Here is a 23772-nt window from a genome sequence, read left to right on the forward strand (position 1 = left end):
TACCCTAATTCAGGTTCGTCCATCCTTTTTTTTCGCTGGGGGCGAACGCATAAAATACCGAAGATTGCGCTGCAAGACCAGTTCCTTACCACTAATTATGCAATTTTCGAAATAGAAATTAATTTTTCTATTCACCTTCGCATTTACACTTTTTTTTATTATTTATTTTATTTTATTTTTTACATTTAATCAAATAACAAAAATCCCCCAATCATACGTTATTAGACCTATTAGGCATAGGTCTAATAACGTATGATTATAATTTTCTAAATTCTGAGTACAGTTAAAGATAAAACATGAAAAGGCAATATAGAAAAATCGAATGTTATTATGAACGGATATTTTCAAAAATAAGTGTGAAAGAACTTTGTGAAAATCTAATTTAAACTCAGAATATGAATAACATTTGAATGATGCTGACATGGCTGTTGTTGCAGACATCCCTGCTCTAATTCATATTAGACCGTTAGTACCGCATGCAGTTCTGGAAGCCTCATTTCAGAAAGGATGTGGATCTCTGTCCAAAACTGCATAACTGTTTTGGACAGTTATGCTCTGCAAGGAATATGTTAAATCTGTTTGAAAAAATATTGCATGAATGGCTGTATGATAGAAAACAGCATTCTAAGGGGAGTTTTTTTTTTTTTTTTTTTTTTTTTCCCACAGCTTTTCCCACAGTTACTAAACATAAATGGAGTTTATTGGTGTTGACACATCCTGTAGAGTTTATTTGAAAGGTATTGAAAAGTGTAGCTGGATCAGAATTTCTTTTTAACGTTAAAAAGTTAAAAGTTACTGGCGTTATTCCAAAAATTTTGTAATGAAAAACCGTCATGCGAAAAGTATCACAAAAGTTTATTCCAGTTTAATCTTAGCTCTATACTAGAGCAAAAACTTTCAAATTGCAGTAGTTTTCTGATTTGAATTCTTCTCGCAGCCTTCTGTCACTGTTTGAGAAACCATGGAAAACAGCCCCTGCTTGACGCAACTGTTCCGTCACGAAAGGGGGATGCTAGGAGCGTGCCATTAAAAGAAAGGCAGATTGTTTATGGGGGAAAGAACTGTAGTGTATCACTCTAAAATAGCTAATCTCAAAAAATATTAAACGACGTCATATATCCTTTTCGACGTCATCAAAATGTTGCGCGTCACGTCTAATTTAAAATAAACTCTAGTTCATCTCATGTGAAAGAAACTTTCTCGATTTGCCCTTTTTTCGCCACTCAACTGCGTTTTTTTTTTTTTACTTTACAATTAAACTCTGAGGCTGGAAAAGAGTTCTGCATATTTATGAAAACATTTTTCGACTTGGACATGTCATCAGATCCTTTGATAAATACTACACGTAACGGAATACCTATAGATGGTGGTGTATTTAGTCGTCCGAATTTTAACTCTGTTCCAACACTAGCAAGTTAATATAACAAGAAACCTCAACTCCAGTTGATTCTCTGTCCTGATTTTATTCGTGAATGGTTGTTTTTCGAGTTATATAATTATATGCCCATTTAAAATCTTGCATTTATCATCATGAGACAGTGATATTTGAAAAAAATATATAGCACTCAAAATAGTTTCTTTTTAACACACACACACACACATGGGGTAATTTTGATCTTTTTTTTTATACAGCATTCAGAGAATCCCTGGATTTCAGAATTCTGCTGAAATTGGTCAAAATAGCTCCCATAGAACAAGGAGTTTTGGCATAAGTAGTGCTGGATTAATTAGTACTGCCTTATGCTTATCAATAAAAAAATGTTTAATGAAGATTTTAATTTTAAAATATATTTCCATATTTCAGTTCACTCTGCTTAATGAATAAAAACTGTTCTCATAAAAATTAAGTTTGTTTCACTGGGAAACTAATTTTGGCTTTAGTTTAAACTAAAAAAAATTAAATGTCTGAGAGATTATGCCAGCATCAGATGTACCAAGTAATTTGATATCGTTCGAAGAGGAGCTGAGTCCACGTGAATATTGACCCATGTTACCACAATTTTTAATATCATTCATAAAAACTTTAGATTTTGGCATTTTTTAATAAAAACTTGATGCCAATTTGATCAATATAGTGTGTATCAAACTGCAAATACAGTACATAAATTTCACTGCGTAATTAATTATCATTAATTATCAAATTATTTAAATGAAAATTACACAGTGATTATAATTCTGTCAGCTAATAATCACTGTGTAACTGTGATTATTAGATTAAAAGAACTGGAATATTCGTGACGTACCTTACTATCCATCTCCTTAGTTTGCCAATTTTTATTATTATTTTTTGTTGCCTTAAAATAGGATTATTTATAATATGTATATTTTTTGTGGAATCTGCTACCTGGTAAGTATTTGGTATTTTTTATGTAGTTATAAAGAAGCAAAAAAAAAAAACATTTATTTGCATTATCTGCACTGATTTTTTTTTATCTTCTGTTTACTATTTTTGAGTTAATTGTCACATGGTAAAAGTCCTATCTTGCCGATTGTTTTCACATGCAGAGCTTGACCTTGGTCTTTTCCACCAGTTTGAAAGTGTTGAATTTCCTGCACTGTTCCTTCTTGGATTTTGGGCATTTACATTAAGTGTACAGTTCACCATTAGGTGTCTCCTTGCTTCTTTACATTGAATAACCTAAAAATAATAAAAATCACTCAGTAAGAAGCACTTTCATATTTTAATGTTTATTAAATCAAAAAAAGTCTGTAATTCAGTCACGAATACAGTGAGAACAAAAACTGGTTAGGTACAGAATTGTCATTCTACCAACACGTTTCAGTCATTTCCTTATTAGTGGAAGTTTATCAAATATAGAATTAAACCTGCATTTAATTTGCACTTTAACCAATTTTTTTATACAAAATGAATAGAATGTTAATATCTGTGAAAATGCAAGTATTAAAAAGCCTTAAATTATTATTCTTTCTTGAAAAACGAAATCTAGATTGTAACTATACAAACAAATTATGATCTAAATCAGATTCGAGAATCAAAGTGTGGCAACTGTGTACCTAGCATTCTTTAGTCTTAAAATTACTTATGAAAATGAGACTTTTGTTGAAAAACTACTAGAAAACAGGTCAACAAGTATTTTTCATTGGACAAAATATGTGAGCAGATAGATCTTTGAATAGTGATTCTAAATTTGTTTACGCTCTTCCTCAAGCATGAACAGCTTTGTGATGAGACCGGTTATATGAACGACGAGAATGATTATATCACTCACATACCTATTCAGCAAACCTGCATGAATTGAATATAATACTTATTATTCATATATTCATATTTATGTATTTGTTTGAATCTATATGTCCCTGTTATTTCATAACTTAATATGTTTGATTATGAATTGTTTCAGGTAAGATACCATGAATTACTGAAACGGATTCGTCATCATCCCTCAAAAGTAAAAGACCCCAGCAAATTCTGTTATGTGTACATTCTTTCTGAATACCTTTTGTTGTGATTTGTTGTGAATAAAGAATGGGAAACACGTATCATACACATCAATCACTTGATTTGAATGGATTACATGACTATTTGAACAAATGGAAAAAGTCGATGATGTTTACTATACCCATGATATGGAGGGAGCCAAAAGACCACAGTGGTGACGGTTACTTTTGTAATGTGAATGTAACTGAATTCTCAGCAAAGAATAAGTAAACAATTGTTTATCCGAACTTGGATTCAGTAATGAGACCAATCCCTCACAATATGTCAGTTTCGTTCATGTGTTCAACAATCACACAGGTGCGATTGTTGAACACATGAGAGCTGGAGATGTTTACCCAAGATGAACTGAATGACCACATTAGGGATATAGCCCTCTCCAAAGTTAAAGCCAAACTTTGTGTCTCAAGACTAAAGCAGAAACATTTCGTTAAGGACATCCAAATGTTTCAATGCTGAAAAAGAAACTAAGTTTGGCAATATTCTTTACAAAAAACTGTCTTCTCTGTTGCTGCTGCGATATCAATGGAGATTTTAGGGAATTGTCACAAATACATTTTACATCTGAATGTTGCTTCTTTATCGACTCCTTACAGCAAAGTTTCAAAGCTGTTTTGCATAACGAGAGCTTAAAGCCATCCATCCCCATTGCACGCTTGGGTCATCTGAATATACAAATTATATAAAGGCACTACTTGAAGAAATTCAATACAGCGCTTAATGGAATGTCAGCAGTGACTTCAGCAGCGTCATAGGTATGCCAATGTGCATGCGGGGGGGGGGGTGTTCACAAAACATTGTTTCCTATGTTTATGGGATAGCTGTTCTACTACATACCATTACATCAGACATGGCTGGCATCAAAGAAGAATATATGAGCCAGTAATAAAGAGTGTGCAGTTTGTTCCATTAGTGGAGCCAATGAAAATTTTCCTCCACCTTCACATTAAACTTGACATTAAACATTGTTCTGTGAAAATGATGGGCAAGATGATTCTGAGAAAATTTCATTACTTAATGAGAGATTTCCAAAGATCAGTGCCACGAAAATGAAAAGGGAATCTTTGTGAGTCCTCAAATCAGCAGGATTCTGCAGGATAAAAGCTTCTTTGTTTCAGTTCAGCTGCTTCAAGAAGCAGTTCCTTTTTAAATCCAGAATAATCCTGAATTATATATAATTAGTTTTATGTAATGTATTTAACTAAACTTCACTGATGAAAGTTGGAACAATCGTTAACCTAAGTTGTTTGTAGTTAACTTTTATTAAGCCTCTTTTGAAAAATGCAGGTAACGTGTTATTACAAGGCTAATAAGTTACTACTTATTTGCATGAAACATGCTCATATTATTATGACAAATTAAATGCATAGGTCTGATATGTTTATCAAACACATTATGCTATGACATTTGTTTGATAAACATATCAGACCATTCATTTGGGAAAACAATAAGTATAAAAATACATCTTTCGTGGTCATTCACAGAACAAAATCAATAACAAGTCCAACCTGTCTGAAGAATTCCTGGAATGCTTGCTCAACGTTATCTGCTTCTCGTGCTGCTGAACATTCGTGGAATGTACATCGAGGATAGATGAGGCCAACCCTTTGTGCTTCCAGAGTATTTACATTTCTGTTGAAAGAATATGAGATGTGTTGAGGAAGAGAAAATACAAGTCACACATATTAATATATATAGGATGAATTTTCTTGGTGCATACCAATAAAAATCATGAAACTGAAATCATACAAATTGACTAATTCTAGAAAGTACAAAATTAGAATGAGGTATGTTAAGTAGTATGTTTTTAATAAATATTAATTGATTTGATTAAATAACTGATAGTTTTAATTTGTATTTTTAATGGACATCTTAGGATCAGAGGAATCTAAGTTTTTATTTTACTATTTATAGGGGCAAATGACGCAAGATAGCAAGCTTATAAAGCATCAGCTGGAAAAAAAAACCTTCCCATATCATCTGTCCATCTCCAATAATTTGTCTAGTTCTTCTTTGAATTTATTCAAACTACCCACTTCTATAATACCTTATGGTCATTTTTTCAACAGTCAACCACCTGCTGGCTGAAGGCAAACTAACACACATCTGTCCTGCAACCATCCTTCCTCAATTTGAATTTATGCTCATGTATGTAGTCTGAGTAACAAGGGACAAGGTATTCTTGTATTGATTGCGGCCTCCAGGGTTACCCCTATATACCGCTGTAGCATCTGTAGGTTATTTATAGCCGGCAAGTGTGTGTGTAAGTATATGTGTGTGTTGTGATGGTTGTTATTTGCCGGCCCTGGAGTCTTAGCAGCCGGGAGGCAGGGAGCAAGCTACCTGCGCCCCAACTCCCGGCCCTAGCCACGTGGAGGCACTCCAGGAACTATCTACATTACACTAAGTGGGATTCCAACAAGTGGAATCCCACTTGCTGGAATCCCACTTAGTGTGATTCCAACACAAAGAGACAATTAATTACAAGCAACAATAATCCAACAAACAGAACTCACCCAAGGCAAAGGTATGCCAAAGGCAAAACCAATAAATACTGTACAAATAAATTAGTTAACCGAATCAAAAGCAATTCTAAATTTAAATCTAAGTATAACAAATCAAAATAGTAAGTTAAGTATTAAACAATAATTAATGAATATGCAGAGAAAATGTCTCTGCACAAAGTAATCTAATCTATATACATATGTACATAACCAGCAAGTGCAAAGCTGCTACACAAGCTGCGAAAAGCAAAACTGTCTCAAATAACAAGATACGCAGTATTAACAATAATGCATAGATAAGCATTAAAAAACAACTCAACCTGCAGGGCTGAACAAAAGCTAAAACTATACATTTCCACTGCAACTGGCAGTAGAAAAGAAAAATAATAGCAAGACTGGAAGAGGAGAACAACGCCTCCAACCAGTCAGCCAACAAAGCAATTGGATCTGAGAGGACGGGGAGAGGTCCATCCCACTCCTCAGAACCAAAAACCCGTTTACAACTAAAAATGCTAGACCAAGAACTATATGGTACTAGCAAAATCCCAACTGATTGCAGCTGCAGTCAGGCAGGAAAGAAAAATACAACAAATAATCAGCCTCGCAGGAAAACAAAATTAAATCAAGACACAAGCAGAAAGAGAAGCAGCCAGCAACTCCAGCAGTAAAACAGTCTAGAGAGGAAAATCATCTCACTCAACCAGAACAACCAACAGAAGGTTGGATCTGAGGGAGCAGGGAGAGGTCCATCCCACTCCTCAGAGCCAAGCAGACAACACAGGAAGAGAAAAACTCTCTTCAACATAATCATGAACTAACTACACAAGTAATGTATTAGATAAACACTTAAGATTAACGACTGCTGATTCAAAAACCCTATAAAATCAGTTACTCTCAATTTTGAGAGCAAACAGCAAATCAAACAAAAGAACCATGATATTAACAAGATAATTACAGTACATACAATTTAACACAGAAAATCATTTCAGGCAGCCCGGACAGAGTTCGAAGTGGGAGTGGCGAGGTCATCTCTCCCACACGGCCAGGCGAAACTTGAAACAAGTCTCCAGGAAAAGACGCAAAAACTCTGCGTCCAAAACACAAGGCAATTTAGGCAAGGAAGAACCTCCTCTCAGAGGGAAAAAAAAAAACGAATACAGTAATATATATAAATATTGAGAACAAAAATTTACAGAACATGTAACAAAATCAAGGGTTATTCCTTGATAAAGCCGATCTTCTCCGGAAGACATTATTAGCAAAAGAAGAGAAGGCAGAAAGAGAGTCCGCCGACCCAACAAGGCGTAAAAATCATCTAAATTATATAAATTTGTACAGATACACAATTGCTGTCTTAAATCCACATATAAATTACAATGTAGGACAATATGTTCAACCGTCTCCTCAGAGCCACAAGAGCAAAGAGGAGAGGGGACAAGTCCAAAACTATACGAACGAGAATTAATTCTATGTCCAGTGATTAAGAAAGTGGGAAATAGCCCAAGTTGAAGCCAGTTAAAATTTTTATCTTGAATGACAACACGAGGAAAGAAAGAGTGTGGGACTCTGCCGAGAGAGGAATCATCCCAAGAGTGTTGCCACTCTTCCAAAGCAAGATTGGAAAGCCTGGCCAGCTCAACATTTGTAGAGTTCTCATAATTATTTGCAAAATCTTTCACCGAGGCAGGAGAGAGAGATTTCCTATGGTAAGACAAGAAATGCAATATAATTTCCAGGTAGATAGGGAGGCGACCATTAATAACAAGCAGGGCATCAGTAGAAACAGTTCTACATGCCCTGCAAGTATACAGAAGGAAAGACCGCTGCGCCTGCAGAAGGTATTTTTAGACCACTGAATTAAGAATTCTGAAGGCCCAAGCACCGGCACCATAGCAGACGATGGGGATGAAGAGACACTTGTAGTAAAGACCAAGAGAAGATAACTTAAGATTCCAGAGGGAACGGGCAAGACGCAACAGCCAGCCGGTAACAGAACGGATTTTCTGCCCAAGGTACTTACAATGGGGAATGAAAGATAAACAATCATCAATCACCACCCCAAGGTATTTATATTCACTTTCCAATTTAACAGCCTGGTCTAGAATTTTAACCACAGGGGGGGCGATTACGATTCAGTAGGCCTTTCAGAAGAACCTGTTTAGTTTTAGGGACTGAAATGGAGAGTTTATGGAGGGAACACCACATGTGAAGATCATCCAAGATGCGGTTTGCTTTAATTTCCAATTCAAGACGAGAATTCCCAGGGACAAGCAAGGCAAGATCGTCGGCGTAGGCAATGTTGACAATATCATCATGAGGGGCATTTAGCCATCCATCAAGGACCACGTTCCAGCAAACAGGGCCAAGAACGGATCCCTGAGGAGTAACAAGGGACGAGGTATTCTTGTATTGATTGCAGCCTCCAGGGTTACCCCTATATACCGCTGTAGCATCTGTAGGTTATTTATAGCCGGCAAGTGTGTGTGTGTGTGTGTGTGTGTGTGTGTGTGTGTGTGTGTGATGGTTGTTGTTTGCCGGCCCTGGAGTCTTAGCAGCCGGGAGGCAGGGAGCAAGCTACCTGCATCCCGACTCTCGTCCCTAGCCACGTGGAGGCGCTCCAGGAACTATCTAAATTACACTAAGTGGGATTCCAACAAGTGGAATCCCGGTTATAATAAATAAGGAATAGGGAGGAGAAAGTAGAAGAAGAAAAGAGAGCAAAACACTCTCTCAGGAAAAAGAAGAAATAGGAAAGAGGAAAACATTAGTTGGAAAATCTAACAAGCGAGAGAACTTGAGGAGGTAAAATTTTGAAGCCCGAAGGCTTGTAATTTTGAAAGAAAGATTCTCCTAGCCGGGAAGGAAGCCCAACCTGCACCGACAAGGGGAAAAAGAAAAGTCTCAAGGAAAGAATATAGGTAATGTACAAGTGGCTATTAGATAGCCACTTAAAAGAATAAATTAAGATAAATAATAAATACTTATGTCACCGATATGAAACATAGCAGTAAACATTAACAAATTACACTGCATAAGCAGAGAGTAAACTATACAATATTTACTAAATAAGTAATTAAAATCTTAGCTGAAAAACCAGTCAACCAAGAAATTAACAGAAATAGTCAACCAGAAGAAATGCAGAAACAAATATACAAAACACAAAGAGACAAACAGAACTCACTCAAGGCAAAACCAATAAATACTGTACAAATAAATTAGTTAACCAAATCAAAAGCAATTCTAAATTTAAATCTAAGTATAACAAATCAAAATAATAAGTTAAGTATTAAACAGTAATTAATGAATATGCCGAGAAAATGTCTCTGCACAAGTAATCTAATCTATATACATATGTACATAACCAGCAAGTGCAAAGCTGCTACCACAAGCTCCCATCAGCATCGAGCTTGCTCAAACCATTCAAGGCATTATACACTTCAGTCAGATCTCGCAGGTGCCTAATCTCCAGCCGCTGCAATTTGCATAACTTAAGCCTTTCTTGATAAGAGCAACCCTTTGTTATCCTCGCAAATCTCGTTTCCCTTCTATGTACTCATCCTAGCAGCTCTGCATCTTTCCTAAAACGAGGCATCCAGACTTGTATGCAGTACTCAGGGTGTAGTCTGACCATTGCTTTATACAAAGGGTTGATCACTTCCTAATAGCTGCTAGCAAAATTTCTGTATATCATTGACAAGACCCATGAGCTGCTCTGCCACCTGGCTACACTGCTCAGAAAACTTCTTGTCTTTTTCATATCCCACTACCCTGAATTTAGTAAAGCACACTTGGTACATTATTCTGGAGTTACTGCTACCCATATGCAGTACTTTGCATTTGTCAATGTTAAACTTCAGTTGCCACCTCTCAGCCCATCTGACCAACTTTTCTAGACCCTACTGCAGTAGCATACTGTCATTAACAACCCTGCCAACCTTCGTATCGTCTGCGGACTTGGATATTAAGCCTTATATACTGCATCAATATCATTGATAAATATAGAAACAACGATGGGCGCAACACCCAACCCTGGGGGGGGACTCCACTAATAACATTAGTTCGCGAAGAACAGTGGCCATTAATTATCATTATCTGTCTTCTCCCACTCGACCATCCTCTTATCCATAGCAACAACATGTCCTTAATGCCATACTGCTCAAATTTTACAGCAGTCTTCCATGTGCAACAGTATCAAAAGCTTTCCTGAAATCCAAGTATATGATATCAAAATTATATTTTGCATCCAGTTCCTTTGTGACTGCATCATAGTATCCAATCAAATTGGTCAGGCAAGACTTCCCCTGTACGTGAACTATAACTACAGTCTTGTCTAGATGATTCTGCAATGCATCTTTAACCAGTGACTTCGTCATTTTTCCCCGAACAGAAGTTAAACTAACAGATCAGCAATTATTCATGTCACTCTTTGTTCCCCTTTGTGAATTGGGGATACATTTGCAAATCTCCAGTCCGTGGGGACCTTCCTTGAATCCAAGGACGCTCTCAATTATGGCTTAGGGTTTGTAAGTAAACAAACACAAACTGCTGACCGGGCTAGCCGGGTGAGTAAAGTGCCTGCTTGGCAACCCAAAGGTCGCGGGTTCGATTCCCGCTTCGGGCTTGGATCAAAGTACTACAATAATGTTGGGAGGTGTATTATGGCCACAGAAGCCTATGCGCCAACAACTACCAAAAAAAAAAAAAAAAAAACACAAACTTTGCTGCTTCCTTTAATATAATTGGATAAATCCCATCCACCCTAGGTGCTTTTCTTATGTTTAACTTCAACAATTCTTCCTCCACTTTGCTCTCAGTTATTACAAAATCATTTAATGCCCAGTTAGAGTTTGATTAATTTCTGGCCTCCACTTTTCTGCAGAATTCCTCATGTGTGAATGTAGATGCAAAACATCGCATTCATTTTGTTAGCTACCTGAGTAGGATCATCAGCAGTCGAACCATTGATATCAAGTGTACCAATCTGATTCATCCCTTTCTTTCTACTGTTTACATAAGTAAAGAAGTCTTTGCTGTTTTTCTCGTAATCTGCCTTCGCTTGCCTAATTTCCTTTGTGACTTGATTAGATTAGAGACTAGCTTATATCTGCCATAGGCGTCTGTGTCACCTGATAATTGATATGCATCCAATGCATTTTTCTTCTTGCCACAAGTCTCATTAGTTCTGACATCTATTTAGGCCTAAACATTGAACAGTATTGCTTAGTTGGTATGAAAAGTATAGAAGCTTCCAAGATTAATTCCTTGAATGCTTTCCATTTAGAATCTCCTGTTGGTAACACCATCAGTTGTTTCTACTGTATAGAATTTAAAATCTGTGTGAGACCACTGTAGTTACCTTTACGAAACAAATACCATTCCCTTTACCCCTGATGTTAGTTACATTTTTAAGTAAATCCCACTTCAGTACACTTGATCACTGCTACCTAGTGGTTCCTTTATCTGCATGAATAATCACTGCTGGTAATCAGATCAAGAGTATTACTCCCTCTGGTTGCCTCTCAAACATGCTGCTGTAGAAAAGAATCATTCAATAAATCCACAAAAGTGTTGCTAGTGTTCGAGTGACCAACCCACAAGTTCCAGTCAATATCTGGGAAGTTAAAATCTTCCATTATAAAACGTTCTGCTTTACTAGTCCGCTCTATTTCTCTGTACAGTTGTTCGTTGTACTCATCAGACTCATTAGGCCTACAACACATCGTGCTTTTCCAGTGCTTATGTTGTTGTTATTGGGTGTTAAGGGCATCGGCGACTAAGGCCATATTTCTCCGTGTATTGCTCTCTGTAAATTGTTCTGAGGTCGATTTTCTGTATTCTGGACGAAAATCCCGAGTTTCCGGGAAAAAGAAAACCATGCTACCCTTTCCTGAGACGGACTAACTCAGCCACCTTGTGAAAAAGACTCATAAAATTTTCTCCAGTAATCGACGGGATTCGAACTCAGGTCTTTTTCATCCGGTGTGGGGAGAATGGCGATCCTTCCAACAGTGCTACTCACGAGGACTCAACAAACTGACTCAACATTGCACTGTCCACCAATGTCATCTGGATGCACTGCCTTAGATTTTATGTGTTTCTTAACTAACAACATAACCCCTCCTCCCTTCCTATCTTGTCTATTCTTTCTGTACACATTGTACTCCCGAATGTTACACAAATTTATTTACTATACTCCTACGTGTACATGCAAGTATACATGCACGTGTTCTTACTCTTAGTTACCCTAACAGAGCCCATGTATTTATTTGTTCCATAATGACTCCCATCAGTCCCTGAAATCCCCAACACTGCACCCTCCAGGCCGCTGCTCATTCCAATAGAAGCAGTGCAAGAATCACTTTAACCTCTGCCTGCGGCTACTGTTAATCTTTTAGTCTGTGAATCCCCCCCCAAGCTAGCAGTTTTCCGACCCACCTAGCAATGCCTCGATAGTGTCAGCAAATATTCTTGCACCCTTTCTATTTAAGTGTATCCCATTCTACCCCATGAGCTTTGCACAATCCCTGTAGGGCCGAATTTATTGACAAGGCGCTCATCATATACTCCCTCCTATCGTGTCTGAGCAGAATTGCAGACACTTTCAAATTTAACCATAACTCAACACTTTTTTTCAACATTGACCTGTACTTGTTAAGCAAATCTGCAGAATATATTTCCCATGAGAATAAAGTCACCGACAATAACTACTTCAAATATTTAAAGTATATAAAAATCTCATATTTTGTGTATGAGATTTTCCATACTTTCTTCTCAAGAAATTTCTTGCCGCTGTTAAACTGCATGTTCTTTCTTGTCATATTAAGAAATTTCTCAATGCTTCTTCTTGGGCTAGGCTGTTATGCATGATTCCATTTAAGATTTTTGAACCGTGTGTACAGTATATTGTGAAAACATACTTAATTATCCTAAATATTAAACGTGTGCTGCTAAGCGGTGTTTGCGTTTTCTGTTACGCAGATTTCCTGTTTATTTTTCTGCTTTCGCAGAGTATTGTACTGTAGTGGCTCAGCATGATTTCTGCAAAGGCATTTTTCATTTGTGTACGCATAGCCATCGGCTGGCGTAAGATTGGAATCACTTTGTAATTTTGCGCCTGTTCTTCTAACTTCTTTGCAACGTACGAATGTGGGCGTGCTGAGGTTCTACAGCCGTTGTCCGACTAAAAGTGTGCGTGTCTTCAAGATCTGTTAAGAAGTGGAATTGTTATCTTATTATTCATTTTCAGTTTAACTGGTTCTGCTGTTTAATCTATAGTTGTATTTGGTGATTCTTACCAAAATGTTCGTGTGAAATCTGTACATTTACTGATTTCGTGTGTCCTGGAAAGTGTGCTACGAATTCCTGCTTCACTGAAGAAGAAATTAACTTGTGTTGCTATCAGGTTCAGGTAACATTGACGTTACTTTTTAATTTTATGATTGATATTACCGGTTGTTTGTATCTTATTAGGTTGATTTTTAAAGAAGAGGAGGGGTTTTCCATTATTTTCGATTCGGTTGGTCATGGGGATTTTTGTATATTGGCTGTAGCCAAGGTTGTGTGACCTTGGCTATAGTTTGTGTACTTCATGAATTCCCGAAGCTGTTTTACCCTAAAAAGGTAAAGCGTTTTGTCTAGCAGTACTAATCATTCTTGCGAGTTGCACGGACCCAGTATACGTTTTCCCCCACGTTGGGAAGGAGGGGGAATAAGTAGTTTTTATTTTACTGACACTGGTGCATCTTCAGGGTATCTGAATTAATCATATCACGTGTCACTTGATTCATACTTCCATGCAACCTTGACCATTTTGAGTTTAAACTTAACGGGAGATATTTATGTGTAATTTAGTTGTCCTTGTGTTATTTCTTACATTCACCCCTTCCATCCGATCTCTGGGTTGGCGCATCAACTATAACGTATAGGGAAACCTATTTGGTGGTGGTCATTGGCCTTGATAGATCACTGGCGTGAATCGAATGCATGGTTGGGAGTTGGTTCACGACAGCTTGAATAGTACATCAAAAAGTGCAAATTTGAATCTTCGTTAAGACAGAAACTTCATTAATCCAGCAAGCATATACTTTCAGCAGAGTAGGACTTTCACAAGAATGCCCATGCTAATCTAAATACTGAAATCTTGAACGGTGTAAAGAACGCCGAAAAAGCTCATTACACCTCGTACTTTTTCATGTGGGGATAACTTGAAGTGCCCAGTTATAAATCTGGAAAACATTACTCGGTTTGTGGAAGAAGACAATAAGAATTGCGTATAAATGCATCATTTTATGTCCAGCTGTTGAGAAAAGGTATCGCTTATGTATACGTGCAGATAGCGAATCCTCTATGCATTACAATTCCACAGACTATAAAAAATCTGTTTGCTATCCACGTGTGCATAAATTTCGAATCACTTTCTCTTAGCACTATGTATTCTTTGGGGGTGGTTGATTATTCGATTGCGAGTAAGCAATAGTTGAGACATAAACACATCGTTTCTCAATCCAGAATTATGTATTTCTTATTTATTTACACAATTATTCTTAAGAGTTGCGACTGCCATTTCATCTCATATTAATGTTATTTAAATAATTCGAGTTTCCTCTTTTATCATAATTCTCTTCCTGTGATACACGCAGACAGTAGCGCAATTACTATATTACCACGCTTTAAAATTGAATCGGCAGATTGTGAGACTAGCAGGGGTGACCACGCTTAGTAACCTTAAGAGACACAAAAGTTAACCTTCGAGGCCTCAAATGTGTACATGAATTTTTATTTATTCTTCAGATTTATTCTTCAGATCGAGTACTACTTTCAAAATTAAGTTTCGTATTATGGAAATACCATCTTATAAAAGTGGTAAAATGACAGAAAGTACTGTAAATAAAGAAACAAACTGGTCTTGAATTTGCTGTTTTCATTAGACCCTTTTTTTCCAGTGTCACAGTAATTAATGTTACACATTGTAATTGCGCTGAGTAGCCTGTAATGTGTAAATAAACGTGCTATGCAAGTATCCATGGTCAATGATTGTGACATTTGAATGGTACAGATTTGCAGCGTGCTACAAAATTACTAATTTCTTGTACATTTTCTTCTGCTCAAAAGCGGAATGAGCATTTCAATATATTAGTAAAATAAAATTAAAAAATATCTAATTAACTGTATTAATTATGCTGTTCAACTTTTTCCCCATCAAAGATGTAAACATACTTTTATGCGCTAATTTCAAATATGTAATCGGCTTTTTACAAGCACGCGTAGTTTCGTATTACCCCTATTATAATATTGGTATACAAGTTCATTAACATGACTCTACTTCATTAAAAAAACAAGACACTGGTTACAATTACATTTTTTCACTTTTATAATTTAAACCCATCACACTTATTAAAATAATAGAGAACACTATTGTGTGAAACAGATATGAAAAAATGTTGTGCGGATGATTTTATTTTTGGTATACTGTTCGGAACGTAGTGGAAGCAGCTCACTGATTTGAGGGCCTACAAAGACTCCCACTTTCACAGCACTGACCTTCACAAATTTCTAATTTAAGTAATGATATCCTCTCAAATTCATCTTGCTCATCACTTTTACAAAACCTTTCAAGCGATATTTTTTGTACAGAGGTGTAAGGAAAATCTTCATTACTGGCTCATATATGCTTCAAGGCCACTCACGTCTGATGTAATGGTTCACTGTACAACTGGCTGTCCCATAAACATAGGAAACATCATTTTGTGAACCATCGTTGCGTGCCATTAGCATACTTTGAGGTAATCACAGATATTCCATTAATGAGTGCTGTATTTTCGTCATGTTAGAGTATGTCTCGTTTAGATGAATAGCGTGGGCAATGAGGATGGATGACTTTAAGTTGTCGTTATGTAAGATAACATCTGTGGATAGTCGAAGAGGCCTCATTCAGATGTGTACTTCTAATAGTTTCCCTAAAAATTCCATTCATGCAATGACAATAGTAGAAATTATCGTTTACCGTAAACAATGTCAACAAAACTTGGATTGCTTTTTGACAGTGACACATTCTGGAGTTTTTCTTAACCAAGTGTTTCTGCTCTAGTCTCGAGGCTAGAAGACTTGGATCTGTCAAAGGATCTTTATTGTTGGACAGGGCTAGATCTTTAACGAGGTCATTAGACTTAACTTAGGTAAACAGCTCCGACTCTGATGTCTCTTCGTCGGATGTGTACTCAGGATCGGCTGAAGTTCTCAGGTCTCCGCCAGTCACACCCTCGTCGCATTCCATTTAATCTTCTAAAGAATCTAGTCCATGCTGTAGAGGTACCGGAATTGGTATACTGTGAAAGTGATGGATTGGTCTCATCGCTGAATTCAGGTCCGGATGAACAATCTTTTGCTTATTGTTTGCTGGGAATTCAGTTACATTCACATTTAAAAACGTTATGTGAATCACCATCCTGCTCTTTTGGCGGCCCCCTCTATATCATGGGTATGGCAAACAGTACAGACCTTTTTCCTTTTGCTCAACCAGTCACGTAATCCAATGGAATGAGAGGTACAAATAACATATGGTGTCTACCCTATTCTTGTTACGTAGAGGACAGCCAAAGTGTAATTGGTAAGTTTTCCGAATATCCGTGAGGGAACGCCTTTGTAATTTAGTTAGAAAAAAAAATTGCACACACAGAACAGAATTTATTGGGGCGAAAGATTTTTACACTTTCGAGCAATGATGAGAAATGTTTTAGTAATCCAGTGCATCTTACATGAAACAATTTATAATTAAATTATGAAATAACAAGGATAGAGATGTATATAAATAATTAAATATGACGTACAAACAATAATAATGAATAATAATTATATTCACGTAGGTTGGCTGAATAGCTATGTGAGTGGTAAATAAGGCTCAATATGTTCATATTGAGTATATGAACTCAATATTGAGTATATATATATATATATATATATATATATATCGAAAGTTATTGTTATTGGTCCAGGCGCTCCTATGTTTGCAACGTGATGCCTGTGTACATTGGAACTCCAGTACATGCCTTGAATCTGCCCCGCGGTTAATTAATAAATAAATGGAAGAAAAATAATTGTTCTCATCACTTGTGAGTGCAGTTATTTTCTGTAACTGTAGCAAACATTTTTGCTGGAGTCATTATTAAGACGTCATAGGTAATATGACAAATTGTCACGGATACAATCTCAAAGGAATAATATATAGGTAATCTGGGTAATAATACATAAGCATAACATTCGTGAAATTAAGTCAGATTCCTGAAAGTTGTTAGACTTCCAGAAAAAGGATGCAGCAAAACTTGGTTTTTGTTTTTATAGGATTGCATTAGTACACGCTTTTGCTGATTATACTCTACAAAAAGAATCATGCAAAAATAAACACCGTTACCAGATCTATTTTGTTTATACCTTAAATGCAAAAGGTCCTCCTTGTTTCCTATTAGTGCCATTGCCATGTGACCACTGGATCCGTAATCCTCATGCAATAACCTCATCAATTCTCGGGCTTTCAGAAAGCTTCTTTTATCAGTAATAGAATAAATTACTATGTACCCATCGGCATTGTCCAAGATCTGTTTTTCTTTCAGGCTGGTAAAGGATTCCTAGAACAATAATTCATATATCACAAGGATGTTCTTATAATAGAATAAGCAAATAACTTATTAATATAGTGCTAAGGCTTCATTTAAGACAAACCTGTCGTGAGTTCATACTAACCTGTGAATTCTTATATCATTGGCTTTTTAAACATACAAATACGTAGCCCACGCATTATAAGAATGACTAGTCAATCGAACAGCTACCCTCCTGGTCAATTGTCAAAGCAGAGCAGCAAAATTTTGAAATAGAAGATACAGAATTTGATCTAGCAGTTTTTCTGTAAAATACTATTCAAATACCACTAATGACTAGTGCAGTTTTAATTTATTTAAGATATCCCAACACTGATTCATGAAGGGCTTCTCTTGATACACCCATTCACCCTGAGAAATATCCGTTTATGACTGCTCTCTGTTCCAGTTCCATTGAAGGATTTTACTGGTAATCCCAATTTTCTTCACTTAATAAAGTAGCTTTTCACGGGGAACCGCATAGAAAGCTTTCACTTAAGTCAAGCTAGAAAATTTACTAAGATGCAGTGAAGCAGTTTTACAATCTCTGAATAAGGTACATGTTTTGCTCAGAACTACAAGTGTCCCATGACATTTGGTAGACCAGTGTAGCTCTGACTATGTTTCTTAAGCAAGTGACACCCAAAGCAACTGCATGTTAATGTCGTTATCTGTGGTGGAGAAAGTCCCAATGCTGTATTAGGGGGTGGCGATATTTCAATAGCCGCTAAATGCATTAAGCGATCAACGGAATGTTCTTAATCATTCCTGTAATTTTAATGGAAATTTATGTTTAGAAAAAACAGAATTTTCTAGATTCCCTGTTTTCCAACGTAACTTTTTCTGCTGGGGATGTTCAATATATGAGGCTACCGGATGAAGCATTTATTAACTGGTAATTCGTATCAGTATTCTTGATTTTAATTTATGATTTCCATGAATTTCTTCTGTGCAGAGCAATCAAGTGTAAAATGTATTAATTTAATCATAGACTTCGCCCTATCTGCAAATCAAAACAAACAAGTCGGGCTGTTTTTCATAAAACGCGTGGGCAAGTATTAAAAATTACTCCCTCTACTGGAAAAATTATCGCTGCAAAATATCAACCTGCAGTAATAAATCATCAAGCTTCAAAGTTTTTTTTTTATCGAATTATGTACGAAATAAAAAAGAGAAATAACGCTGCTGGCAGGTAGCGATAAGTACTGGAATGAGCCATTTTTCTTCGATGCGCTGAAGCCATTTTTTCCCCATTTTTATTTGTTTTAATATAATTATTAATGAATCCAGAATTAAATAAAATATTGACACCTTGAATAATAAGAGAATATCCATTAATGGAAAGATACGGGCTGTTAACATTTATTAATAAAATGATGCAGAATATTTCCAGATTATTCATTTAAATAAGGATATACAGTATCTCGATTTTGTTACTAGATTTTGCCTACAATTTAGTAACAAAATGTATGCAGAAATTTTAGAGAATTGAATCACATCAGTGCCTACTTTTTACCTTGTTAACAACTTAACGTTTTCCAAGATCTGTGAATGTATCCCATTGCGCTCTCCCCCCTCTAGCTACTACTGCAAATAAATGTTAGAAAATTAAGACATTCAGCACAGAGCAGTTTAAATTTAGTAAATCAGAAGTTCTCTGACATATTGCTGTCCAGGGTAGGTCCCCAATTATACGCGACTTTCATTTTTGACCAGTAAAGGGAATTTATTATTATGAGCAATAACTTTATTGTTCTTTTAGAGCGAAGTTTATCCTAAAGATAAAACTCTATAAATCACCTGGAACTATTTCACTTCCTTTTGTTGAAACTTGATTTACCAATCTAACATTCCTAACAGTGAGGGAACTTTCTTGTTGTTTTTAATGTTCTCATCTTCAACTGGTCTCAGTTTCCAAGTTACATAGATCCAGCTGATCGAAATGTTAGACCTTTTGCGAATATTAATGATCTCAAAACTTGTTTATTTACCAGAGAACCAGACGTACACACGTCCAACAATCTTGATGGTTTCCTCGCCAAAAATTCTTCAAAGTACGCGGTCCATGTTAGTGGGCCTCTAGGCACCTAATATCATAACTTTGAGATGGAATCTTCTTTAATGGATCCTTTCTGCCTCATGGCCAATTAATCATCCTTGTGTCGTTTGGTTTTTCAAGAATGGGAAATTGGATAATGTGTATAATTTCTATTCATCATTTTCTCGTTTGGATTACTGTTTTGACTTATTTACTTTTTTTGCTAGAATACCAGATAGTCCTCCGCACATACAACACTTTTGATAACCCATAATCTTGTTGGAGTTTCTTATTTCTCTTCTAGTCCGTTATATAATTTATTTAGAATAAAATTTGTCTGAAGTGAGACTTACCGTTTTACTGACATTTTGTAGTTTTCCTTCTTTTTTCAATCATGTCATTTCCTTTATATAAGAGTATTTATTTATCTCCTTAATTTCGCTATAATTTTTCACGTTTACAACCTCCACCCCTCTCCGTTTGGTGGGAGATTATAAAAGAATTATATCAAAGTACACAGTAAATGTTAATGGTCTTCTAAGCATCTTAGATCACAGCTTGGTAACGGTCTCTTCTCCTGTGAAATCTCTCTCTCTCTCTCTCTCTCTCTCTCTCTCTCTCTCTCTCTCTCTCTCTCTCTCTGTTACTCTCCCTGTGGGTGATGGTGGCTTTCTGTCTTCTGACTTATCCGCTAATGCTAGTGTTCCCCAGGGTTTAGTTTTTTCTCTCACTCTCTACCTTTTTTTTTATATTAATGACCTTCTTCCACTGACTGGAAATCCTGTCCATAGTTTTGCTGATGACAGCACGCGACATTTCCACTTCCAGTTTGAGAAACGTTTCCGTGTATAAACAGCTATCACTGCCAATTATATCCATTACTACCAGTTCTTAATCACCGATCTTCGATATTTCTCAAATGGGGCAAAGAAAACGTAGGACTGAGTTTTAAAAGGAATTGAAGTTAATTGTATTCTTTCTATAAAAAAAAAACGAGGCTACTACTTCTATGGTCATGCCCAGTGACACTTGGATTTCAAGACAAAATCACATATTTTTATTAGGGATCATCCAAATAATGCTTCATCTGCAATGAAAAAAGCTTTCAGCGTTACTTTTCTTTTGAACAGCTGTTAGAGACTCTCGACAAATCTCGAATTCAATCTTATATGGAGCACTTGCGAGAAGCACAGTGTTTACAATCACCAGCCTTCTACAAAGGAGTGGAAACGGCATGCGTTCGAATCTCGTCAATGATGCAAGGAATTTTTATAGTCTTTTTTTCCTAATGTAGCTCAGGAGGTTTTCCAGACTAGGGTTGCATAATGTTATCTCTCGGAAACTCGAGTTTTTCGTCCAGGAAACCGACCAAAGAGCACATAATAGCACATAATCTTGCTATAGAATGCTGTTAGCACATTTGAGAGGTTCATGCCTTCATAATTTCACAAGTACCAGATTCTATTCAAAAAAGGGCAGTTACATTATTTTTGACCCATCTGTTACGATGTCTCTCCATTGTCCGTCTCACTGCCCTGTCAGTCTGTCTGGACTGCTCAGAGAACTTCATCTCTTAGTGTGAAATTATTCCCAGGAATTTTTCATTCTCCACTGTGCTGAGTATAAATTTCTGTTATATCTCTTTTCTGTAGAGACTTCAATGGATGGGATCTTTAATTCCACCTCTCTCTTTTAAACCAGTCCGAACACGTCTCAACCATTCACTTCCAACTCCAAACTTATCGGACTGAACTTTTAATTTTTTTTTTTCATTTATCCCTTCTATTTCAGTTCCTTGGAACAACCTTCCTTCATGTGTATTTCCCGAAATTTATAATTTACAGAAATTCAAGTCCAGTATAAAGTGCCTTCTCGCTTCTCAACCTTATATCCACTCACAGTACTGTAGGTTCAAATATCTTTCATGCTTGGAGTTTCATAAAAACATTTTTAAGATCTTCAACATTTTCCTAGTAACCAAATGGATCTAACAATATAGATGAGTTAATAATATTCGGCAGAATTAAAAATGTCAGACCTTAGTATACTGGTGTGCAAAATTTAAGGACCGGTTAGGCTTTCACGTGTAGCTTCTCATAGGAGTGGCCTGGATATGGGAAAAGCATACTAAAGGAACCTCATGAGGTTCAGAAATGATGAAGGAAACAACACTGACACAACAACAGAAACAAAACGGTACAGAGGGGCCTTATTCAAAAATGGCAACATAGCACTGGCTGCCATGATACAGATGCATCACTGCCAAAGATGGAATAAAGGGAAGAGGTGGTCCTCAGTAGGAGATATGGCCACCCCTAATGTCAGTGCATGCTTTGCACCGCCTGTCCATACTTAGAACAATGTTTTTGATAAGTTCTTGCGGTAACATCGTCCATTCCTCTGTCAGCGCCATCTTCAGCTGGGGAACATTTTCTGGTGGGTGTGGACGTGCCACTAGGTGTCTCTCCAGAGCGTCCCATATGTGTTCGATGGGATTTAGATCGAGGGAAACGGGCAGGCCAATCCATACGAACAATGTCCTCACTTTCCAAAAGCATATCAACAGCTGCAGTGCGATGGGGTGTGGCGTTATCATTCATAAACGCGAACTCGGGGCCAACAGCACCTCGGAACAGACGCACATGAGGAAGGATTACCTCAGTACAGTAGTGTGCACCGGTTACAGTAACGCCTTCCAGTATCTGGAGTTGTGTACGTCCCTCGAAGATAACGCCTCCCCAGACGAGAACACTTCGACCGCCATATCGATCCCTTTCAGTGATGTTTGCGGGGTGATACCGTGTGCCAACCTCTCGCCAGATTAGCTGACGTCCAGAGTCGCTGTTGAGACTGAATCTACTCTCATCAGTAAAGATTTTGTGGTTGTAATCTTTAGAAGTAGTGTTGGTCCTTAATTTTGCACACCAGTGTATTATGATATTGGAAAAAGCATGATTCATTAAAAACATTATAAAATTGCAACTTGTGTTATAAAGTTATAACCAAGCATCAAGAGCAATCAGAAACCGTCATAACGTTTGTGTAAGTTGGGAAAACAAGCAACATTTTAGCCATCGGATTAAAGTGTATTAGAAAACTTTTTAACCTTGATAAGCCAGTTCGACAACAATATTGTACAAGCCACAATACACCAATCTCACTGCAAGTCAACAATGTTAATTCATTGATTTTTGTGCGGTTTTAGGCACATCAGCGACTTTTTAAAACCATACAGATTTTTTTTTTTTGATTTGGTAGTTGTTAGCGCATCGGCTTCTGTGGCCATATTGCACCTCCCAAGGTTTTTGTAGTACTTTGATCCAAGCCCGAGGCGAGAATCGAACCCGCGACCTTTGGGTTGCCGAGCAGGTACTTTACCCACTCGGCTAGCCCGGTCGGCTCCATACAGATTGCGCCTTATATACAGGGTATGAACTTTCCCTGTATTACCCTGTATATACAGGGTATATACAGGGTACGGAGATGAACTTTCGTTCAGGTGCCGTCCTACATAAGATACTATACATACTATACTATATACAGGGTGTCTCAAAAATACACGGCATAACTCCAGGAATGAGTTCCTCATATGTAAAAAATAAAAATATTTTATATCAACATAGTTCCAGAAATGCTTTGTTTCCGAGTTTTGAAGGTCTGTCTATGACACTTAACTGTTCACATCACCTTATAGTAATTGTTCAAAATGTCCACGTTCTGCCTGAATACAGGTCTCACATCAACATCTCATGGACTCGCGAAGACGATGCCAAATTCCTGGCATGTTTCGTATTGTCTCACAGCCTGCCACAATTCGATTTCGGAGAGTTTCCACATCAGTTAACGGAGTCGAATACACCAATGACTTTAAATGGCCCCACAAGAAGAAATCTAGTGGGTTTAAATCAGTGAGCGTCGGGGCCAGGCAGTTGGTCCACCCCTCTACTTCAGGAGTCGTAGATCTTGGTCATCCTCTGTCGGCAGCACGAGGTGTAAAAGTCCCATGTTCACAAAGGCGGCGATGGATTCCTTTAAACGTTTTCCTGTCTGGACAATTTCGTTCTGGGAACTTTTCGTGGTACAAACGACGAGCCTTCAGAGCATTGTCGTCCGCCAAACCGTACATAAAGTGCATATCCGCTT

At 37.1% G+C, this 23772-nt stretch overlaps 1 protein-coding gene across 1 annotated transcript in view; it reads right to left on the reverse strand.

The window, feature by feature from the left end:
* Positions 1-2421: 2421 nt before the first annotated feature.
* The window catches only part of LOC150077488 (ras-related and estrogen-regulated growth inhibitor-like), a 152521-nt gene continuing 131170 nt past the window's right edge, over positions 2422-23772 (reverse strand). The window contains exons 3-5 of the mRNA XM_090386688.1: positions 17389-17582; positions 4966-5089; positions 2422-2638 (exon numbers count right to left, since the gene is read on the reverse strand). Of these exons, the coding sequence (XP_090242814.1) occupies positions 2462-2638; positions 4966-5089; positions 17389-17582 (495 nt within the window). The 3' untranslated portion in view covers positions 2422-2461. The remainder of the gene's footprint in view (positions 2639-4965; positions 5090-17388; positions 17583-23772) is intronic.

This window comes from Mastigoproctus giganteus, chromosome 12 (assembly GCF_048544385.1).
Source record: "Mastigoproctus giganteus isolate SK-2022 chromosome 12, ASM4854438v1, whole genome shotgun sequence".
Classification (NCBI taxonomy): domain Eukaryota; kingdom Metazoa; phylum Arthropoda; class Arachnida; order Uropygi; family Thelyphonidae; genus Mastigoproctus; species Mastigoproctus giganteus.